Raw genomic sequence first — 24,539 nt, forward strand, 5'->3', positions numbered from 1 at the left:
GCATTTTTGTCATAGTTTTAATCACTTTTAAAGGAAAAGAATATGTCTGAAATGTACATGTGAGTATTTTTAGGATCTGCATAGCAACAATTTTCAAAAAGTGGTAAGTGAATGAAACACTGACAGATCAGTTAGTTAAATGAAGCAAAATGAAGGACCTGTTATGTATTAAAGGTCATTTACAGTGAAGAACTCAAAAATAGATACTATTTCAAAAAGAAGTTTCTTTTGTTAACTCTTTCTCTTCTGGCAATTATAATTTAAAGCTATTGCAATGCTTTTATAATATAACATCTTGATGAATATCTCTGTTTCTTACTTCTTTTTAAAATTACAGAGCATCTTATTTTGGTGGGCTAATATCTTCCATTTGTTGAAGTATAGCAGTTACTTTCAGTAATATCCTTCATTCCTACAGTAAGTGACAGTTCAACAGTATCTGGTCATTCTCATGTCTGTTCTTACAGCTGTGCACCATGTTCCACTTTTATCAGCCAAGACTCACTCTTGTAGAACATACAGTATTACTGCTCACAAAGCATTCATAAACATTAGCTTTCAATGACTCCTTTAGATGTCAGAATGGGAATTTGCTCCCAGAATTCACTGTTACCTACAGTATATAACTGAACTTCCCTACTTTCTTCAAAACAACTCCTTTGCCAGTATCTAAATTTACACTCAGTTTCTACAACATTTACACTTACTGCCTACAGACTGCACTTCATACCACAACATTTTTATGGACTCACTTACAATAAACAATGCTTTAAATCAAGTTTCTCCATACACACACACATTTATGGCCACATGTCCATTTCTTCCACACCTCCTGCCCTTTCACTTCCAACCATCACCTTGGTTTTTCTTGCATTAACTTTTGTTTCCAAAATACCCTTCAATTTCCTTGTCTTCTTGAATGTTGCTTCCCTTTTGCCATCAGAACTAGAGCATTGTTATACAAGAGCTTTCATAGCAGTCCTTCTCACACTTCTGGAGTTACTTGTATCAGTATAATAAAAAAAAAACATGAGATTTATAATGAAACTGTGGTGTAGCCCCACTTTCACCTCAAAACTTTGACTATGCACATTTTCTGTACTGACCACTGTTCTGACAAGCTTAGAATAATTAGACAAAACATTATGTCTGAAATCTGTTTAAGTACTATCAAGGACTTATAGTGATATGCGGTGCCAGAAGCATTTGCTTTCAGAGATGGATACAGTTTGGGCACCATCCATCAATGCACTGTCAGCCATGGCATGACTGTTTAAATAAAATAGGTTACAGAAATCTTGGTTGTAGAATCAGGCCAAGTGTAAATGAATTTTGTGTCTGAAAGAGAATAAAAATAGTGAACAGAAATCATTTCACAAAGGATAATGTAATACCTTAATATGTTACACATTTCTGATGTTTAGAATTTACTAAGGGAGTAAATTGTTTGTTTGTAAATGGCCTCCAAAAAAAGAAGAACAAATAAAAATAATAATAATAGTAATGGTAAAAGATCCACAAGTAGAATTTCTGTTTTCTAAAGAAAGGTTAATCTGTCCATTTGCTTATCACAGTGGAGCTGCAGCTTTCTTGTGGGCACAGCATAGCAGCAGGCCTCACTGGTACTTCAGTCTATCACAGAGTACATAAACACACTTGAACCCACTCATACTGGGTCAATTTGCAATTAGCTATTAACCTAACATGCATATATGCAGTATCCAGTGAAAATTCAAAAGTAACCTTCAATATAACACAGAAAAATATAGTATGTAACTGATATCTTACTGACTCTCGTAAAAATATGTATTACATTTGGCTTCTAATATATCTATCAAGTATTCACGTTACGTATATATATACTGTATAACCATTTAACTCTCTTTTGAAACAATTAATCTAATCCTGTTTTAGTTCCAGGATTTTTGCATCAATATCTATCTAGCTAAACATAAATAAAAGCAAAACCTTGATAAGGAAGCTACTGTATGCAAAATTTCAGGAGAGAATCAAGAAATGCTCAGCTTGGTAATCTCCAATTTAGCAGTTTCACTCTTTAATACTCATTTCCCCATTGTGCTAATTTGATACATTAACAGTCAATAACCCTCTTTTTCTTCTAATTAGGGAGATTACACAAAGAAATTCTTTATTAGGTAATTAGTGAGGTTTTTCAGTGATTTCTTTTTTAATAAAAGATATCTTCTAACAGAAAACAGATACATCTAGCACCAATAAATGTAAGTCTGTTATTTGTTTTGAGTACTTGTACAGAAAGTTTTATGTTCCATAGTAATGGTGAAAGGTGTCTTGGAACCAATTTATTACTTGCTTTTAGTTTTTTTTTTTTTTCTTACTCCGCTAAGCAGCAATCAACTCATTAAGGCAAATGCATGGCATCAGATTGGGCTTGGCTGCACAGATAAAAGAAGAGGGGCAGGTAAGAAAGGAGAAAAACAAATCTGTAGAAAGATAATTTAGAAGTGAATGTGCGCTAGTGAATGACGTGAGCTCTTCACGGGTTTCCGGTGGAGGGAGAGGGAGCGAGTGCAAGTGCAACAGCTAGGAGGATATTTCTGACTTGCTGAATAATTCTGAAGGGATAATTGCTGCTGAAGGGATCAGTGAAGCTGGAAGTTGGCTGGTGTAAATCCCACAGTTTTTTTTTCTTCAAAAAATAACTTTTAATATTAATGATATAGTATACACTTACAGTAACAAATATTAAATAACACAAATATTTATATATTAAATAATTTTATGTGATGCAAATCATTTTCAGTATTGTTTATATATTTTTGGCTTCAAGTTTCTGAGATCTTTGAACTTCCAAAGTACTGTATTCCAATTTATTTGTTCACAGCCAACTCATGAATAACCAAAACCATGAATGTCAAATTTGCAAATCTAGAGGGGCAACTGTAGTTTGTTACGAGTAAAATCCAGCTTAGCCCTAAATAGATTACCTTTCTGATGTGAAAGCCTAAAATGAGTAGGAATATGCTTATGGAAAAATGGAAGTCTAATGACATTGCTGAGTCTTTTGATAGCAGCAATTCTTACGTAAAGAATTCATGAGAGGATATCTTTTACAGGGATTCAATGTCAGTTTGTCCGGAATTTGTTTTCCTCCTGCTCTCTTAAAAGGTGCTAGAGTGGTTCTTCACAACAATGCCATTGGGGAACTGTTTTTGTTTCCCAAAAGAGCAATCCACAAGAAGGTACCAGGAAGAATCTTTATTTATTTAGATCTCCAACAAGTTGTACAGGGTGAGCCAAAATGAAGTACCACATTTCTCAAGATAATTGCACAAAGTAGAGGCAGCCGAGTGAGTTGGGGTGGGGGTCCTTTGATAGGCAATCCCTTGTACTTTTCAGCTGGCAACATGCCATGGCCCGGTACGCAACCGTGCTTTTGCTGTCGAAGCATTCTTCAAAAACAAACAAATCCATCATCACTATGCAACGTGCCTTCTGAATGCACTACAGCATTCCTCCTAATGGTGACATCCCAAATTGGAAAAATAATTCTTCAGTGGGTGGCTAAATATACACAGACGGGTACAACATTGAACAGAAAATCTCCAGGCCGTCCTCAGACTGTAAGAAATGCCTGAAAACATCCAAGCTTTAAGGACATCAATTTTGCAGTCTCCTAGACGTTCAGTGCGCAAACATGATTCTGCCTTAGTCATTTCCAACATGTGTTTGAGAAGGATTTTGCATGAGGACCTTAATCTCCATCCATACAAAATGATGGTAGTGCAGTAACTCACTGAGAGAGACTGGGAGAGCTGTAGAGAGTTGTGCACGAACATTCTGCAAACTGTTCATCAAGATGCCATCGTCATGTGCAGTGACGAGGCACATTTCCATTTGAATGGTTGCATAAATAAGCAAACCTTTTGCTATTGGGCGTTTTATCCACATATTAAAAACCTTTTCAAAGTCCAAAGAACCCATTTTTTATGAAGGGATCCCATCACAGAATGAAATGTTCTTTTGTCAAGCAGTGGAACTATGACAAAGTGCACAGCCCAGTGAAGTGCCATTTTAGAACTATTATTTTTAAGTCTGATGTCATTGTTTAGTTATCAGAGCTCCACCCCACACTGTCACCTTGATGTGTTGATGGGGCCTGTGCACCTTAGTGATGCTCAGAGCTAGGTCACCTAGAGCAATGTGCTCCTGATAAGGTCTCCCTTGATGAATAGATCTGGTCTGAAACATCAGACACAGAACAATTTACATTGACCATCATGAAAGAACAAATAAAGACCAGCATACCCTGCCCAGGAAAAGGTTACCAGAACCCACTTTCGGGGAGAGGACTAGAGGTGGCATTCACCGGCAACCCGGATGGGCTCAGCAGGCAGTGGCAATAAGGAGCCATCTTGTGGGCTCACCCACCTGCAAGATGATGGCTCTGGAGTTCCCATGTTTGAAAGACCTTGAGTGCTTATGTACAAAGCTGTTCAGTGTATTCAGCCTTCTTAGAGAAGCTGAGCAAGGTGTTTGAAAGGATGCTGCCCACTGACACAGTAATCTTAATGGGTGACTTCAATACTTATATTGGGAATCACAGAGATACCTGGAAGGATGTGATTGGGAGGAACAGGCTCCCAGTTCTGAAACAGAATGATGAGTTGTTATTGCAATTCTGTGTTAGTCATGGATTGCCCATGACATACACCATGTTTGAACACAAGGAATCTCATAAGTGTACCTGGTTCCAGAGCACTTTGGGAGAAGGTCAATGATAGACTTTGTAGTTGTTTCAGCTGACGGGAGGCCATATGTTTTGGACAGTCAGGTGAAGGTATGGTCACGTGAGTTGGATTTGAAGTTAGGATTTAGGCCAGATAGACTAGAGAAGCCTAGATGAGCTGTTAGGGTACCCTGAGCATGTCTGGCTGAGGCTTCCCTTCATAATGAGTTTAATGCCTACCACTGAAAGAACTTCTCCCATGTGCAGAGTGAGGTTGGGGCATTTGAGTCTGAACAGACCTGGTTCAAGACTTCACTTTTGGATGTGGCTGCTAAAACCTGTGGTCTTAAAGTTGTTGGGATATCTCATGGTGGCAACACTAAGACCCAGTGATGGACACTACAGGTAAGGGAAGCTGTAAGACTGAAGATGGTGCCCTTCAGGGAAATATTCCCTGTGGTATCTCCTGACTCGGTTCAGAGGTACTGACAGGCTAAGAGGACTGCTGCAAAAGTGTTTGTCAAAGGTAAAGCTCAAGCTTAGGGTGAGTTTGGAGAGGCCATGGAGAAATTCCACCAGATGGCCTCGAGGTTGTTCTGGTAAACTGTTTGATGCCTCAGAAGGGGAAGGCGTGACCTTGCTCAAAATATGTTACGCAGAGACAGAGAAGTGTTGACCTCTTCTGGGGAAGTTTTAAAATAGTGGAAGGAACACTTTGAGGAACTTAAACCTGGTGGACATGCAATCCTATAAGGAGGCAGTGTTAGACAAGTCTGGTGGGAGGAATCCCATCACTGTTGCTGAAAGTACTATGGTGGTAAATATAATCTGAACAGAAATGTTGGAAGTGTTGGACATTATTGGGATAACATCGCTGAAGTTATTCTGTGTTGCATGAAAGGCGGGTAAAGCACCCTTGGAATAGTTGACTGTCATGGTGGTCCCCATATTTAAGAAAGGGGACCAGAGGGTGTGTTCCATCTAAAGAGGGATCACACTCCTCAGCCTCCCAGGTAAGACAAGACATATGCAGTTATGCTGAAGGGAAGAAACCGTCTGATAGGTGAGCCATACATATAGGAGGAAGAATGTGGAGCAGTAGACAAGCTCTTCTCCCTGACACTGGTGCATGGGAGTATGATAACCCAGTATATGTGTATGTTGTAAATTTGGAAAAAGCATGAGACCATGTCCATATCATGTGTTGTTGGGAGGTGCTGCAGGAATATAGGGTAACAGGGCAGCTCTTGCATGCTTTTCATTTCCTAAATGAATACAGTGAGAGCTGTGTTTGAATACTTTGCATTAAGTCGAATTTGTTTACTAAAGTAAACCAAACAGTTAGTTTGGTGGCTAAATGGAACAGTAAATAAAAAAAAAAAAAAACACATACCCATGCAGCTAGTAGATGACCGAGCAACAGAGCATGTTGGACTCGTCTATAGGACTAGTTAAGTTGAGTGCAGTGCATGGGAGTGGGTGGTCAAAGACTAACTCGTGAAACTAACATAAACTGACGGTCCTCTTCCCTTTACAGCCAAATCCAGATAGTATTATACTTAATTACTTTAGGCAATGCATGTTAAGTGAACAATCAGCTGTAATGCAGATTGGGGGTAAAACTGTGTTGGCAAAGGGAACTAAAATGTGTATTGCTGAAAAGACTCTTTAAAGAAGGGTAAAAACATAAAAATCAGAAGTATAGCAGTTATTTCCTGTTGAATTTAAGAGAGAAAACATGACCTTACATTCTGTTATCACTTTTAGCATATGAGTAAAATTGTTTTTTTGACAAAACACTCAAATTGTTCAAATAGCAACATTCAACTTGACAGCCTCAGTATGCATACATGTACATGTGTGTGTGTGGTTTTTTTTTTTTTTGTTCTTTTTTTAGTTACAGCTGTACTTAAAAGTCTAGATTCTCTACTTTGTAACTAAGTATATTGTAAATACACATTTACTTCTCCTAGACACGCATACCAGCGCATCTAGCATGTTCTCTTTGGCTTACCAGGTTAGGGCTAGGCCTGAGTAAAAATATCAATTTTCTGATTAATTTTTATTTTTTGATTAAATGATTCGGTGTCAGTTCTTAAAGTCTCAAGATCGGTCTTGTGCATCTAAATCCTGCTCAATTACTATATGTAGATTTTTGCTTATCTTTGTTTTTGGCATCCGATCCAGTAGATGTCGCTAATGTGCCTGTTAAGGCTTTCTACAGAAAAAGAGCTTTATTACTTGTACTTTGCACAAATTGACGAGTCCTCCTTACCTGAAATCAGCATCTTCTACACTAAATGAAGATAAGCAAAAATTTACATATAGTACTTTGCACAAACTGACATGCCATATGTAAGCTGTGCAACTCAGAAGTTAAGTATTGTGGTTACACAACAAATTTGAGGAATTACTTAACCCAACGTCACCCAGAAACATTGTCTTAGTCGACATCCAAATGAGTACAGCCTAAACAATCTACACTGGAGATAGCATGTAACTCCAAGCCTGATTAATCTCCTCTCCAAAAAATAACAATCTATAACAGTTTGTATCTGTAAAGATATGAGACCCGGCACTGTTTCCGACAACGATGGCTTTCAACAAATGATGCAGGTTTTGAAACCGCTGTATAATATAACAAAAGAAAAGCAAATGAGTGAAGTCATGGTACCTGGGCTTTATGAAAGTCTTAAGCAATGCAAGCATTCTAGATACACTTTACCCTCAAGTTTCAAATTCCAATGTTCAGTTATATCTAACATGTTTACCTTCTGTGTGAAAAAATGACATTTATTTATATTAAACCTCAGATACCACATATCTTGTATGCCATGATCCTGTCTAGGTCCTTTTCTGATGATTTTCCTCAGTCTAGAGCAGGGGTGGGCAGATTCAGTCCTGGAGGGCCGCAGTGGTTGCAGGTTTTTGTTCCAACCCAGTTGCTTAATTAAAAACCAATCCTTGTCAATTATTTAATTGCATGGCTTGCTAGTGCTTTAACTCTGCCATGTCAGGTCATTCTCATATCCTAGATTTATTTTCCTTTCTAAGGATATCATCCAAATGATTTGAAGTCTAAAACAGATGAGTAATTCTCAGTGCTTCACTTTTTTCTCTTCACTTTCCTTCCAAGTATTTAATTAAACCAAATAGTGCGTGATAAATACACACAGGTGTAAATGAAAACAAGCTAAATGGAGAAATGCTGGTCTCTTTTGTCATTTGCATGGTATTGCTAATTAGGAGCAATTAAAAACCAAGAATACAGCTGTTTAAGACTAAAATAAGCAATAAGGGTTCAAAATCTTAATGAGCGAGACAACTAAAGTGAAGCTGAAGTGTTACTTGAGCAATAAGGGCTTCTTATTAAGCAATTGGGTTGGAGCAAAAACCTGCAGCCATTGCGGCCCTCCAGGACTGAATCTGCCCACCCCTGGTCTAGAGCATACCTCCATTACACCTACTGTAGTTTTGTGTCACTTGCATATTTATCTAGGTTGTTAATTCATTTTTTAATGGTACCATTTATATAAATTAAAAAGACCCATATTTCCACCTCTGACCCTTGAATGACAATACTAAATTATAACCCATTATATTTTGTATTTCTGCCAATTTGTGCTATTCTGCATACTGCACCTTGAATTTCCATCTATTATTACAGTTTGATCACTAGCCAATTGTATGCTGCCCTATCCAAAACATTTTCAAATTAAGTATAAATAATAGGGTATGCCCATCTATGATCAAATGTATTTTATTTGGTGATCGATCTTGTCTTCAGTACTGGTCTACGTTTTTACCCCGTCAACACAAATTAAACCACCTTGTAGTTACTGTAGCAGATTAAGGCGTTTGTCCACCTCTTGAACCCTCAGGTACCACTCTTGAGACCAGGTGAAAGTATAATAACTATTTATTTTACTATACTGTGCACAAAGCACTACACACACCACACTATTCATAAATTACAATAAACTCTCTCACAATAACCAATCCTCCTCGCCCAGACACTTTGCCACCCTACCTCCCAGCTCAGCTCAGTGTTCTGGGCTTTCCTTAGTCCTTTTATAGCTCCTGACCCGGAAGTGGTTCCAAGCCAAACCCACAAGTCCGTTTTCCTTCCGGGTCAGGGCAAACAGTCCTCTTCTTCATCCCGGGAGCACGTCGCTTCCTCCAGTCACATGACTGTGACGCACTCCCGGGTTATAGGGCACGCAAGAGCCCACTAGCCCCTTTACAGCGACTCCTGGCGGCCCCTAAGGTATCCAGCAGGGCTGTGTATAGAAACTACAAAGTCCATGAGGCCCTGCTGGAACTCGGGGCACCAATATGCTGTCCGGAGGGCTCCTCCCAGCGGCCTGGTGGTGAGGACCGGACTGGAAAGCCGGCAATCCTCCACATTACTAAAATACGTTTTTTATATAAAGGCCTGGCATTTGTTAGTTTTCAGTCTTTAGGAATTCTCTCATTATGGAATGACTTAAAAATACACATTAAGGTTTTAAATGTGTAAATACTACTTCCTGGATGACTCTTTGGTAAAAATTATCTGGACGTGGTCATATCTGATTTCACCCTCTTTTAATTATAGAAGTTGTTCTCACTCTGTAATTTCCAAGTCAGTTACCTTTTCATTAACATTAATACTAAACTTAAAAATAAATGTACCAGAATGGTTTTTCATAGTGATGTCATAGGGGAATCTTTTTTGGTTCCCAAAAGACTTATCCAGATGAAGGTTCTAGAAAGAACCTTTATTTATTTAAATGTATAATGGGCTCCATACAGTAATCAATCATGAACAGATGGTAACAGATTTGTGAAATACCAGTGGGTCCTGATTTCAAATGGACTACTGCTGCATATCTAGAGTAACACAGGCTAAGTCCAGGTTTTCTTTATCTGTTTGTGTCCTGCTAGGTAGCCTAATGTACATTAAGAATTTCATATTTTTCTACTTGTTAGGAAGTTTTTCAAAGCACAAAGAACCAACTTCACCTGCAAATAACCTTTCCTAGAATGAAATGATTTTTTGTAAAGCAAAAATTTCAACAAGGAACCACACAATTCAGTAAAGAACCATACAGTGCCATTAAAGGACCATTATTTTTAGAAGTGTACACTAAGTTTATAAACTGTTTCCAGATTTAGACTTCAGAAAATTCTGAAAATATACTTCCTCCAGCCTTCCTTTTCCCTTGTCATTTTACAATAATATTACTGCTACAATGAAGAAAAGGAAAGACTATTACACTTTCAGATATCCATCCATCCATCCATTTTCCAACCCGCTGAATCCGAACACAGGGTCACGGGGGTCTGCTGGAGCCAATCCCAGCCAACACAGGGCACAAGGCAGGAACCAATCCCGAGCAGGGTGCCTCTTGTTTTATTGCTTTTTGTTATTTCTTCTTTTTAAAATGTTGTTGTCCCTATGGTTAGTACTAGGATTTCTGAACTGTGATAAACATTCTAAGAGTGGACACTGAGAATCTACTGCTAGTCTAACCAGGGGATTCAACAGTGTATGTTTCCTAGAGGGTAGGTGGTGGGCTGTAAGGTGGCATTAATCCCACTGTGCCGAATCCTGGGAAGAGCCAGTCTAGCACAAGTGAGATCAATGAGGTTGTAGTCTGCACAAATCTGCTGATGCTAACTCTACTCTGTGTTCACTTTTAGCTTATAAAAGCAAAACCAGCAAAGAGAAATTAAGCCCATTGTCTTGAGCACGTTTTATTTATGATGTGTTTACCTATTGATTCTCATCCTTCCCTAGTGCTTAGCATATTCCACTGTCTCATTGTCACTTTAAAATGCAGCAGTAAAAAAGTTGATGTGGCATGCGATGTGGGGAATTTTGAAATTATACATTACCAACACGTTGCTTTGAAAGTTCAAAAATGAATGTCATTTAATATTCACATTATTGTTTAAAAAAAGTACAGTTAAGACTAATGCAATTTTATTTTAAGTATTTTTTATTTCAAATGTTTAAAATGTCATATTATGATTTTTATCACAATTGCACAGACCTTAAACTTTAATACTTTCATATTATATATTATACTAATAATGTAAAGGAGGGGCATTAGTTTTTTCTTTTCTTTTCAAAAAAGTTGAATAGATATGAATATTTCCTCCTGATGTTTTAATTGCACATTTTAAAAATGTTATCTAGATTATTTGGAGTTCAATAAACGAAAGCAGATAATTAAGCAGTTTTATCGCATATCAAATATTAATTTTGTAGGTTTATAAACAGGGGGCACAGGTAGATTTTATCTTGAAAACTCTGTTTATCCATATCATATAATTATTTACACAACTCTTCCGGACATGTTTGATTAGTTAGCCTAGCACATTTACAGTGCATCACTATTTGTTGACCTGCAATTCTCTGTATCTTGGGAAGAGAATAATGTGTGACATCCAGACCATGTGTAAAGAATGGCAACCTGCCACCCCACTCATGTTTCTCTGTCAGATCCCTCCTGTTGTTATTCACGCATGTCAACAACTCGTTTTATGGTGGGCTGTACACAACATTTCACCCTTTTTATGGGTGATTTGACTGCTATCTTAATGTATCCTAGTTATTGGTTTTTCTGTACTTTTTTTTTTCTTCCTGCAATTTTGATCATTTGGGCTTTTTAACAATAAGGATTAGTTTTAATCTGTACATGAATTTCTTTCTTTTGTGCATTTTTCTGTTAATCCCACAACATACCTTTACTTCTCCAAGTCAATTTCAGCAGAATCCAGTTCATTGTGTGCAGTCTCAGTTGGCTTTCATTGTTCAGCACATGTAGATTGCCATTGCTGTCTATGGAGCTAAGATGAGATATTTTGTTTAAAACCACACATCAAAAATGAATTGATATTTTCTAATTTGCATTTTATTTACAGTAAATATATATATATATATATATATATATATATATATATATATATATATATATATATATATATATATATATATATATATATATATTCATTTTTATATATGTTTTTTATTGTTTGTCTACTTTTGTAGAAAGAAAAATATAGCTTTTCAGGCTTACTGAATAAAGATAATGAGATTTCATCGTCCAGTACATCCAGTGATGATTATGTCTACTAGATCAGATCATAAATTGCATTGACTGTTAGGCTAATTGTTACTGTTCTGTCTACTGATTAATCTTGTTGATAATCATTGTTCAAGTGACTGGCTATTTAGCATGAAATAGTTACATTAATGTGGAAATTCCTTTTTTAGTTTTGTTCTTGGAATATTTGGAAGATTTCTATTTTTTGTGCTTCATCATCATTAAGGGTATTTTACATGCTTTAATCTGATATTTATTGGACATGCTGTAATTATTTATTTCACTTTAATTAATTGCAATTGCTGATACAGTATGCTCAGAGAGGTCTTTTGCAATTTATTATTTATTAAGATAAGATTAAATAGTATTAATTTGAAAAACTTACAAAAATTAGATTTTTCAAATGTAGCATAGTTTTCTAGTTATATGTTTTGTATAATACTTGAAATGTTTATACATAAGTACATAATTGTGGTGGTATGCTAATTAGTTAGAGTGATTGAAAATGTAATTAATTTTCTGTGAATTTTCAGATTGTGCCTCAGGAAATGACAGAGAACTGCTTTTGGGTAAAAGTCAGAGAAGACAAGTTTGAAAATCCTGATCTCTTTGCAAAACTGTCCCTCAATTTTGCAACCCAGACAAAAGGTAGGATTGCTAACGGAAGAGAGAACGAGGACCATAATAATTTCGTGTTTATTGTTTTTAACATATAATTCTTATATTATACATGATATTGATACAAATTATTGTTCATTGGTAATTAAAGGTGTGTTTTTGCACTTTTACAACAGGTTAAACACATAAACATGACAGTGTAAAATAATACATAGGCTGTTTCTGTACTCTATATGGTAAATAAGTTTACAGAATCCATTGGTAATGGATACAGTGTTTTCTTTCTTATTTTTGGAAATTAACCTTAATTTATCTTCACAAAATCTATCTATTTTACTGTTTGGCCAGTAAACGAATGGTTTCCTGTAGTGCTAGCGCTATATACTGTTCTGTAAGAAAGCCCTGTGGAGTTTTAAATAGTCCAAATTAGTTGAGTTCGGTTAATGCCACAGACTGAAAATTAGGTCAAAAAATATATTGAAAGGCTATCTCTTTTAAAGGGTGTAAAATAAGGCCATACACATAGACCTCCTTATGAGCAAAATGTTTGGAAAAGGTTGCAAAGAGAGGATTCACTGATGTTCAAGCCGTCCATGTGATATCCTACAGGTGGTGAAACGTCTGACAGCTGTAACAAGCTAATATGAGGGCTTACTGGAGGTCAGGCAGGGCTTAACCTGTAGAGGGAAGGAGATGACAAAGATAAGATGGGAGATCTACAGGAAAGGGAATCAAATGGGATATTTTATGAAGTACAATTTGTGAAGCAATTTTTATTCTCTGGTTTTTTAATTATATTTTTTATTTATGTTTTCCCTCTCTATTACACTGTAATGTGTCATATTCATGTTCTTTTAACATGTATTAATTGAATATAATCCTGCAGAGCAAAAGAATATGTGTATTATTTATGGCTGTAATGTTGTGCTTTAATGTAAAAATTTGATCTGGAATGATATCTTCTGTCAGGCCCCACAAGTTCCCTTTTTTAAAATCATCACTTTTCCAAATGTATACAGTATTATTTGTTATTTCAAATGGTTAATCTTTTAAGCTATAGTGAATCGTGAAAGTATGACTGTCATAAAACTAAGAAAATTTATTTTCTTTATTTTCTTCATACATGGCTAGGTAAAATCTATGTCTAGTGTTTCTGCTTTACTTTGGGGTGAGTTTCCTGAAAGCATCGTAACACTTTGAATTTCTTAACTTGATTTTAGGATCAGTTGTTAATTTATAATGATATGTTGTAACTAAGGTAGCATATTAAATCCTTCATAATCTGCGTGCTCCCCAAGCACTCATTAATCTCTAAGAACTTCTTAAACTGGATACCTCTTGCATCAGTTGTAGCGGTGGTACATTAAATTCATGTCATGACAATCCTCTGAACATTTAAAATGCTAAGATTTATACTTGAGATGATATAATTGTTTGAGGTAATGCATTTGCATTAAAACATTATGTAGATAAATTGTTAAAAGTACAAATAAATAACATATATAAAGTGATAAAGCTTATGGCATCCATGCACAGGCATGATGTTGAGGGTGTCCACAAGGGGGCAGAAATGTTGGATGAGCAAAGGCAAGGAGCCAGCATAAGATAGTAAACTGTGCGTGCGTGCAGACATCACTTCATCCGGCATCCACAACAGAGCTGGAATGTCTAATGAAGAACAGAAACAAGATACACAAAGAAAGAGGGATATAAGACTTATCCAGTGAGCATAGCTTTGTAGATGCATTACTTAATTGAAATGGACTAGACTTATTGTTCCATTAAGCCTGTTTTAATAAATGGGCATTTCACTAGGCTAGTTTACTTAATAATTGCAAAAAGTTAAGTTGGTAATATTTCAGTGTTCTTATTTGTTTTGACATTAGCTTATTGCATTTGATTTTGTAAAGCTGTAGGAGAAAAGAAAAGGAGAAGAATTAAGGGCATGTTTGTTTGGAGAGAGATAATACTGCTGCAATTAAAAGAACCTCCTCAAAAGAATATCAATTAAATGTTGTGTGTGAGTTTCCAATCACAACCTTACAAACCCAGCACTCACACATCATTTAAGCAAAATCATTGCTGATACCCATTCATACTTCCAGTCTCTTGAAGCTCAGTCACACTTGCCGTAAAAGTGCTTTGCGCGGATATCATGGCAAACTACTTAATCTGATGCAATTTTTCTGTGTGTCAGTAGGCAAGAAACAGTGTTTTACTAGTGGATGGTGTACCTCTGCCAAAGAAGAAGTGGAGGTGGAGATGAAGGTTGGAAATTTCCTGATCTTTTGGCAGTGGGTGTATACAAAGCTGACATGGACACTTAGCTGGCGATCAACATTTTATTATATTTAAGTTATTGTCTATATAATAAAGAATAAAACACCGTCCACCATACAGATGTGTAGGAGATTTTTTTAATACATAATGGAATTTATTTACTCCATATAGGGATTGTGGAAATATTTGAGATTATATCCATTAAATACAATATTTACACAAGCCATTTTCAAGTTGTCACTAGGCTGCCGAAGTGTAGAAGTAAAGGTGTCAGAGTAAACTTAGGTTGTGATGTGCAGGCTTCTTCCTTTTTCCTTCTCACCCCAATTTTTATATGTTTCTCACTTCTGAAAAGGCAGCTGCATCCCATAACTCTGTTGTTATCTAAAAGAAGAATAAGCTCTTCTTTCGAAAAGTGTGGTTTTCTTTAACAACACATCCATCCATTTATTTTACATGTCTTATTTAGTTATTAAAAATTGTATTTCTTGTTTATTTCATATAACGTTTTACTTTATCCCATTGATTCAACAAAAAACATAATCCTATAATAAAAATTATTGTTAATCATTTTTCAATCTACTTGTAATACTTTTTTGTAGTCTACGTTTGGGTTGGGTTTAACAAACTAGCACTTCATACTCATTTGTAAAGTAGCCAAATAGAGAAATTTTGGGGAACCCTTGAAAAAGTAACACATGGATTACACTTGTCCATCTTACAGCTGCTTGTTGCCCTTTAAGAGTAACTTATTTTATGAAACTCATCCCTGACTGGGTGATATTTAGGTAAGTAAGAAATTCAATATTTCCTGGGACAGTGACGTACATCTGCTCCAGTTTAGGAGTCTCAACTAATTCTTAGAAAATCTTTACTTGCACAATTTTTAGCATTTTAGACATTACTAATTACTTATTGTAGTAACTTATGCAGACATTGAACTATAGACATTGTCACACACAAACCTATTAACTATATAAAAGTGCACTATGCTTAATCACTAGTCGCATCATTTCTCTTGAAAATAGTCACAAGATCTGACCTATTAGAAAATCTGTGATCACAAAACTTTTACCGATGTGACTGCATGCATTACTAAGAATATTACTGTAGCAATGTGCACTCTGTAAAGGATCACATGAAATTAAAAATACAGTCCAGATGCAGAACAAGCATGTTTCATATGTGAAATGTTAACATTGCTAACTGATTTTAATTAAAAATTTGCAGTTACTGGTTTGCATAGTATGAGATGGTGGTCTTACAATACAATACAATACAGTTTATTTTTGTATAGCCCAAAATCACACAGGAAGTGCCGCAATGGGCTTTAACAGGCCCTGCCTCTTGACAGCCCCCCAGCCTTGACTCTCTAAGAAGACAAGGAAAAACTCCCAAAAAAACCTAGTAGGGAAAGATGGAAGAAACCTTGGGAAAGGCAGTTCAGAGAGAGACCCCTTTCCAGGTAGATTGGGCGTGCAGTGGGTCTTCCATTGGGGGATAATTGTTGACTCATGTAATTCATTAACTATAGTGTACTGATTAAGTAGCTTATACAATCTGACTGGACATGTAGTGCCTGCTTCTAGTCCTATGGGTTTTTTTTCTGTGCTGTGAAATAACCAGCCGGACACACAGCTAAGGTTTGGGGCAGCCACCTGTATAGTTTCCCAGGCTGCAAAAGGCTTACAGTAAGTTTGTGCACAATGTGTACAGGTTAGAGTCCAAAACAGAACTGATTAAGTTTGGAGGGTTAGGGGCTTTTATAGGCGGTTCCAAGGAAGTGACATCCTCGGGGCCGGAACAGGAAGTGACATCTTCGGGGCATAATCGGATACAGGCAGGATTTGTCGTGTTTGGTCTGTGGAGAAAAAAAAAAGAGGTTCTGGCCTGGCGTGGAATTGGAGTTTTCTGGTCCCTTTGGTTGACTCCCAAGCACACATGTGCGACAGTGCATACAGTGTGACTGTGAGCTTTCTGATACAGGCATTATAACCCAAGATCTTAGGTTTCATGTTTATCAGGCATATTTCTTAAGAGTTTTGCTTATGAGAATTTTCAGTCAAATGAAATGCTTTTTCAACCAGTGGTTTTGATCTTCTGTCCTTTTGACTCATTGGATTTCAGTGCTAGACAGGAGCACATCAAAGTTCAGGGTTAGTATTCACTAGATAATATTACAGCTGTACTGTTTTGAATGTTAATGCATATTTACAGATAGAAGTGCCATGAGCACTTGCAATAGTTAAGTTGGAAACATATACATCAGTAGCATTTTTTTTCAATCAGCTCTTCTTAATGCAGCAGTTTTTGTTGTATATGTTGTACAAGATAAATATTATGGGAAATCTTGTTTTTGTTATTTCCACCATTTGTTGCAAAATTATGCTGGTTTCTTTAGCTTGTGTTTGGAGATATTTTACCAGGAAAACCATTGTTGGTCAGACCTTTATACTGCCAATCTATAGTTTCCTGGATGTCTTCAGAACCTTCTTAACATGGTTTTGGCCACCTTTCAAGTCCCCAGCGAGCACACATGGAACCATGTCTTCAGGTGGTCACTCTGACAATTATTCTCCCTTTAGACAGCCAAAAGATTTTCTTTTGTTCCCCTTTGTGCCTTTCTCTTTAGTTGTTAAGATGTTTAGTTTTGTAGTACATTCTGTGGAATTTGCATGTTTTTTGACAGTCCTAAGATCTATTAACTATTTTAATTTTTGCGTCAATTAATGTCATTTAAGCAAATTACTGTAGTTTGTGCGATTCAGTGATGTCTTGTAGTTAAGTCTGCTGTGACTGCATGAGCTCAAACATTTTATTTCTCTGACTATTGCTATTGATTTCCTGGAGCTTCTTTAAACTTGTAACCTGTCAGAATTTTTTGGCATGTTGGAAATCATTTTTTGCCTGAATGTCCCTATCCTTACAGTTTGGTTTCACGGCTGGTATGCAAGTGCCACCACTGTATTATGTATCTTTAGAGAAATTAAATGTAGTAAATTAGATGCATTCTTTAGTATAAAGTTAGTTATTAATTATATTCCTGGTCTAACATAATATCATGAAGGTGAATATGGTTGGAAAAATGGATTTGTATTCTCTGCCTGTTGGGTGTTTTCAGTATGGTAACTTAACTGTATAGTCATTTTTCAATAAGCATGAAAGTAATTTTTAAGCAATTGTTTCCTTTTTAAAATGGGCTTCTAAGCCATACCAACAGATTTTTCTCTTAAGTTTTCAACTTTTTGCTCCATTTAAAACAAAAAGTAAAATTTTCTGGGCTTGTTCAACCTTTTGTTTTTTTCTAAACTTAATGCATATTCAATTGGTCTTTTCTCAGCAGTTTTCAAATCTGCAGTGCAATGCATGCAGGAAGACTCAGATTTATTTATTAGAACTGCCTTCCTGTTTGTGCACTCAATCCGATGCACTTAACAATATGGGTCTGATGTCCTGATGATTCCTATATGTACCTTTGGCTAGTAGTAAGGATTTAATCCGCTGTGACTTACTGCTCAAGTGTATCAGTTTGCAGACACTTATTGATTTAGCCCTCTACTGGCCTCCATCCCACTGCATGTAGTCAGCTGTTGGAGCCCAAACCAATTTTTTTTTTTTTTTTTAAGTTTATACTTGAACTATCTCAAATTTCTTTGCTGGCTGAAAAAACAATAATAACAGAGGACAAATGTGAACTTCAATAAATAGCAAAATCCTCAGCTGTCCGCAATAAGACTTAAATTCCGCTCACATACATACCATAGGAGCGATATTGCTTAACAGAATATGTTGCCACTGGTAAGAGCCTTTTAATATTAGTCAGACACAGTCTACAATGTCAAATGATATTAATCTTAATGATAACCACTAGTTTCCGTTCATTTCATGCACAAATGAATACTGCATATGCACTTGGCAATTTTTACATTCTTTGAGTCTTGTAATTCTCATGCTCTTTTCTCTGTCTGTGCTGTCGACTCAGATAACACCCTTGCTTTTGTCAGAATTGGAAAACAGATTCTGCCCGTTTATCACTCCCGTCTGAGGTCTCAATTTAAATCTTGAGAAATGTGGATGTAAGAAACTAATTAATAAAAAAAGTTTCTTATAATTCTTTTAAGAAAAATGTTGTGAGATTAGATATATTTGCATTATCATCTGTGCAGTTTTTGGGTGTCCAGATCCTTTGTTGGGTCTGCCTGGAGTAGAGGCTAAGGCAGTGGACTTTACACCAGAAAACTGCTGGTTCAACCTCTGCCTGCTAGTGATGATGTGACCTTGAGTGAATCACTTCACATGCCTGTGGTCATGCTGCAAAAAACATTGGGAACAGTTTCACTGAGGAGGTGATACAATAAAAGCATCAGCTCAGTGTTTGAAGAAAAAAAAAAAAGTAACTGCAGTCATCACAGACTCATAACTAGTTCATCACAGAATGGCACTGAAGAGAAGTCAATTTTCTTTAATCTTTTAAGTTTAGAAATAATACTAACTGTAATATGAAACAATTAGGTGACTATTGTTTGTTTATTGGCATTGCTATTCAATCCTGCATTTTCAGTCCCTTGTTGTTGCTGCTTTTAGCATTCCTCTCATTGTTGAAAAAGAAATAAATAGATCCATGTTTTTAATGCCCTTGTAGATGTATTTCCCTTTAAATTATTTTATTGTTTTTGCTTTCTTTTCTTTACTTAAGTAATAGAATTTCACTGTTGTTTTTGTTATATCTCAAGAGAGCAATGGAAAGATTTGGAAAAAAATCATTCTTTTTTGCAATTTCAAGTGATTGGATTAACTGTATGTTTAGCTGGGCTGATGCTTTGTTACTAGCTCAAAAGCATTAATTGAATTTATCGTTTATATTTAATATACCATTATTAAGGACACATGTATTTATGTATTTGGTCTCATTATGTTTTCATATAATATTATATAGGCAGGCAGTGTGGCATAATGGTTAAGACATTCTACCTTCCTGTGCTCCAATTGGAAAAATAAAATAAATGTAGCTAATTGTATCTCAAATGCTGTAACTCACCTTGCTAAATGCGTCAGCTATCTAAATAATAGTAATATAGCAATTACTTTTATAGTAGACAGCCAACTCTAAATGTTAAAGAGAGTTTTCTTAAAAGCAGTCATTGTATGATAGAAGCTGTAAGAAAATAGACCAATAAGGATAAAGGTTTGGGGATCCACCCCATATATTGGCAACAGCAGTTATCTCTCTCTCGAAAAAAAATGCCAGAGTAATGACTGGTCTGGAGTCCAAAACAGGACTGACTCGTAAGATGAGGTGGATGGGTTTTATAGGTGGTGGGCAGCAAAAGGCAAGTCCATGTGGGATGGGGCGGAAGTGAGGTGAGCAGGGAGGTATGGTCAGAAAGGGAGTGCTGGAGCTGGAAGTGTTTTAGCTGGGCTTCCCTTCTAGTGTTCTGTAGGAGAGGGAGAAGAGACATTAGTCCACTTCGTCAACCCCTGACTCCACTTCTTGCCCTTAGTTAAGCCATTAGACTGCCTCCCATGTGCACATGTGTGACAAAGCGGATGACCCAGTAGTGTGGACATTGTATGTTTTTCTAGTGTGTGGTTTTAGAGTTTCTCCAAAATTATTACCTCCAGATAACCCCAGAATATGCCATTATGACTGGTGATAGATGATGCCATTCACTGTGCTAATTCTTACCTGCAATTCTGTACTGGAAAATGGTTGGAAAGGTGTATTGTACAATTTAAAATCTGTCTCTCTCTCTCTCTCTCTGTATATATATATATATTATATATATACATATATATATGTGTATAAAAAATCCAATGTTCTGCTTTTGCGACTTTTCTCATTGCGCTAAGTATCATAGTTGCTTGCAGGAGTGATTTATTTGCGCTAAGCCAAGACAGGCTGTGGGCCGAGGCAAGGGGGAGTCAGGAGTAGGGAGTCGGGTGGGACCCTCCTGACTTCTACGCTAGCCTCCATTTGTGTCTGTCTACCTATCGCTATGTTTTAGAGTATACCTTGCCTCTGTTTACCTACTGATACCTGTTTGTTTATTGATTTTTAAAGTTTGTCCTTTTTCACTACTATGCAGGCAGAACCGTGGACAACAGCTAGTACTGTATAAAATTGAGTGTGGTGTTTATAGAAAAGACACAATTTTGGTATGTGGATGTACCTTTTAATACTCAAATATTTTGCATCATTTCTACCAGTTTGAATTGCATCAGGATCGACTTTCTGACACATTTCTTTGGAACATCCTTACAGTTCTTCCTGCAGCTTTAACAAAGCAATGTAGCAAAATACTGCATAAACAGGATTCCAAACTAGCATAGCAAAGGTATTTTTTTATAAAATAAACTATAGCATGCTGCATCTGTCTTTCATATTGCACTAGAGCCAACATAGTCAAAGTCAATTTGCTTACTGTGATTTAAAAAGATCTGTTGAATAAGGGTGCAGTGCAGTGTCAATCATCAGAAAGTTCCCTTCACCGCTTTGTGTTGTGGCACTTGACAAAGCAGCCGACTTCTAAATATTGTAAGGTACTTTTGTGTTTGCTTATACTACTCCATGTGTCTTTAACTTTACCTTTCTTTTGTATATTTTCTAGAATGGTTACATTTTCTTTCAATAATATAATAATACCTTAGCATCCGACTAAGAGTATGCATACATAACCTTGTCTCTGACTCCTGTTGGACGCTAGGCGCCCCTTTACACCCAACAGACAGACACTCAGGACACCAGGTAAAAGCACCAAGGAGATATTTTAATTATTTTCTTCTTTAACAGGGCCCTTCAAGCACCACAGCCACAATACACAGGCAAGTAAATCACAAATACACAATACTCTTTCTCACTTTTTCTCCTCCAATCCTGCCAGCAAGCTTTGTCCACCTCGTCTCGACTCAGGCTCGCCTGCTGGGTTCTCAGCAGTCCTTTAAATAGTGCCCGACCCAGAAGTATTCCGTCGGATAGAGAACTTGAGTTTTTCTTCAGCCCAGAAGTACTTTTGGGCTTCCATTCCCGTGACCTTCTAGCACTTCTGGGCTATGTAGAAAATACGAGTTCCAAGGTCTTCCTGTAGCGTCTCCTGGTGGCACCCACAGTACCCAGCAGGGCTGTGAAGATGAACTCCAGATCCCAGGGTGCCCTGTGGGAATCTGGGGCACTTCTGTGTTGCACAGAAATCACCATCTAGCATCCTGGGGGAGGCAGTGTCCCAAAGTAGCTGCCTTCCCTCATCTTTCGTCTCTTTGGGTCTCCTGGCTGGGTTGAGCTGCCGGCCGTCCATCACACTCCTTTTTAATATTTTCACTAAAGATCTAATTATTTGGGATTATTTTTTACCCAGAAATTTTGACCCTGACGCTGAATTCAACTGTTCAGTAAATGTGGTTGTATTAACTTATTGAATCCATATATAACAAATGAAAGATATATGAAGTGTAGATTATAAGCTATATTTATAAGTAAATTTAAAGAAGGTTAGGGCATACTTGCGTTGATGTACATAAAACCACCCCTCCATAGCAATAGTTGCCTGCCAAACTCCTCCAGAAAGCTTCTAGATTATCTTCAATTGTATATCCCAACCTTTTGAGACTCTTTTTTGCTTCCACTGTGCCCTCTTCTGTATTTGTCATTCAAGTGCTTTAGATCCACACATCTGTAGCCCTCACTTCCGTACAAGTGATTTGTCAATATTTGCATGAATAAAAAGGTGTCTTTGGTCGAATAATATGAATCTATAAACATATGACATTCTTTTTTGTATCTGCATATCACGTGTATTAAAAATAATCAGTTAGACTTAAGGAATGTTGACCTTATTAACACAATTTGTCTAAAATTATATGCTCATATTGATCATTAAAACTAAAATGTGTTGAGATTTGTTGAGAAAGCCAACATGAGGATACAAATGTTTTAGGTATTATTCTGTGTATTTGTATGTTTTTTATAAGTGACTTTTTTATTAACGCTTTAGTCATTTTTGTTGTTATGGGGTTATGAGTTAGTCATCAACAATAGTAAACAAAATTAATCATGTTAGGATGAGAATATATTGGGTATGAGATCTGTGTAATGTTAAGGGAAATTTTTAGAGACATTGTTAATTTTTTTTGTTACATGATTTGGTTTTAGGAATTCTAGAAGTTGGATAAGTCTATAAATAGAAATACTATCTTTTTATCCTTATTAAGCATACTTCCACTTAGCAGTGCACTATACATTAATTACAAAAGTAGCATAGCTACAAAATGTACCATAAACACCAAATATTACTTTATAATATTTAAACTTAAATGTAAACCTTTATGCAATTTATGCAAAGAAGTATGCATATACTGTGTATAGCATTTTTGTTCAAATTCCAGTTATCCCTAGTCAGTAACACTCTGCATTCTACACTACTAATTTTAGGCATCTATCATTATAATTTTTCCTCAGACACTGAGCATACACATTCAAATGAGCAGCAAGATGCTTCAAGAAAAAATAAAGAAGAAGTAGACTAAGAATCTGTACCATTTAAGTGTAAAAAGCATTTAGTACTAGTACTTCCAAAGAAAAATAATGTAAATATTTTAAGTGGATTTTATATACCTTTTTTTGAACTCACTACATACACCTTAATAAGAAATTGACCTGACAGTTTGCTGCATGACCAGGAGGAAAGTGAAGGTTATATGTGCTTGAGCTACCAACATATTGTATGACACTGTCTATATGGTTTGATTTGTCTGTCCCTTATGACAAATTGTATTGAAACCATTACACTTGAGATGGGATATTATGACCCTCTAATGCTTTCTCTTTAGAAATGTGATATTTCTAAGCTGTGTAAGGCAGCTGTCCCTATGAACGTTCTAGTGTAGAATGTATGCTTGTTATTAGAGGTCAAGGTTATGACTCAGAAGACATCTGTCATGCCACTGCAGTCACTTCTTGATGTGATGGTGCTTGTCTCAAGGAAAAAAAAAATGAATGAAACATATTGTACAGCTTGTCTTTTGTACCGTATATCCTACCATGTAAAGTGAAGAAATTAAAAGTATTGTTATTGTGTGTGCATGTATACATATTAATTGATTGATTAATATCTTTATTGCCTTTCATGAGACATTGCTCACTACATGTAAGATTTAGCTAATTTCAGAACTTTTAACATGAGCTAAGTGGTTGCCAGCTATGACCTGGTGTGAGAAACTATGGAATTGAAGGAGATTGTTATGATTTTTATGATTGTATGCTGTCCCTCCTTTGGGTGGTTAAAGACTACTTATGACATATATACAGTATATGTATACAAAATATCATAATAAGGCCGTGATCCTGTAGTTAGGATATAGCGGGTTGGATAATGGATGGATGGATGTATGTGTATGACTTGTGATGTTATGTTCATAAAGCCAATGCTTTCTTTGTAAACTTCCTATGGCCTGAGCCTCGGATAAACTGGCTTGGTTATCCTGAGCTTTATGACACATATTTATAGTTGGAGTCTGATGAGATATATAGCGGGATTACAAATACCGTATATACTCGCGTATAAGTCAGGTCTTGAAACCCAAACAATCGGTCATAAAATTCAGACCCTGACTTATACGCCCATTCAAAAATACGATACCTAATTTTTTTTTTTAAACATCTTCTTGCTTCCTCCAATCTCGCACCAATTTCTCAGACACATTGAATTTGATTGTAGTAGTTCAGTTATCAATTTCTTTCGCCACTTGAACGACTTTTAAGTTAAAACCAGCTTCATATTTTCTTCTGATCAAACGCTCCATTGTAGATAAGGGATACTCTTACGATAAAGGTGTATGAGGGTGTG

General features: G+C 36.4%; 1 protein-coding gene across 6 annotated transcripts in view; it reads left to right on the plus strand.

Moving 5' to 3' along the window:
- Nucleotides 1-24,539, plus strand: part of diaph2 (diaphanous-related formin 2) — a 1,308,662-nt gene that overhangs the window by 474,650 nt on the left and 809,473 nt on the right. For all 6 annotated transcript variants that reach the window (XM_028815924.2, XM_051935345.1, XM_051935346.1 and 3 more), the window contains one exon: nt 12,336-12,450. In XM_028815924.2, coding sequence (XP_028671757.2) covers nt 12,336-12,450 — 115 coding nt within the window. The remainder of the gene's footprint in view (nt 1-12,335; nt 12,451-24,539) is intronic.

This window comes from Erpetoichthys calabaricus, chromosome 12 (assembly GCF_900747795.2).
Source record: "Erpetoichthys calabaricus chromosome 12, fErpCal1.3, whole genome shotgun sequence".
In the NCBI taxonomy this organism is placed as follows: domain Eukaryota; kingdom Metazoa; phylum Chordata; class Cladistia; order Polypteriformes; family Polypteridae; genus Erpetoichthys; species Erpetoichthys calabaricus.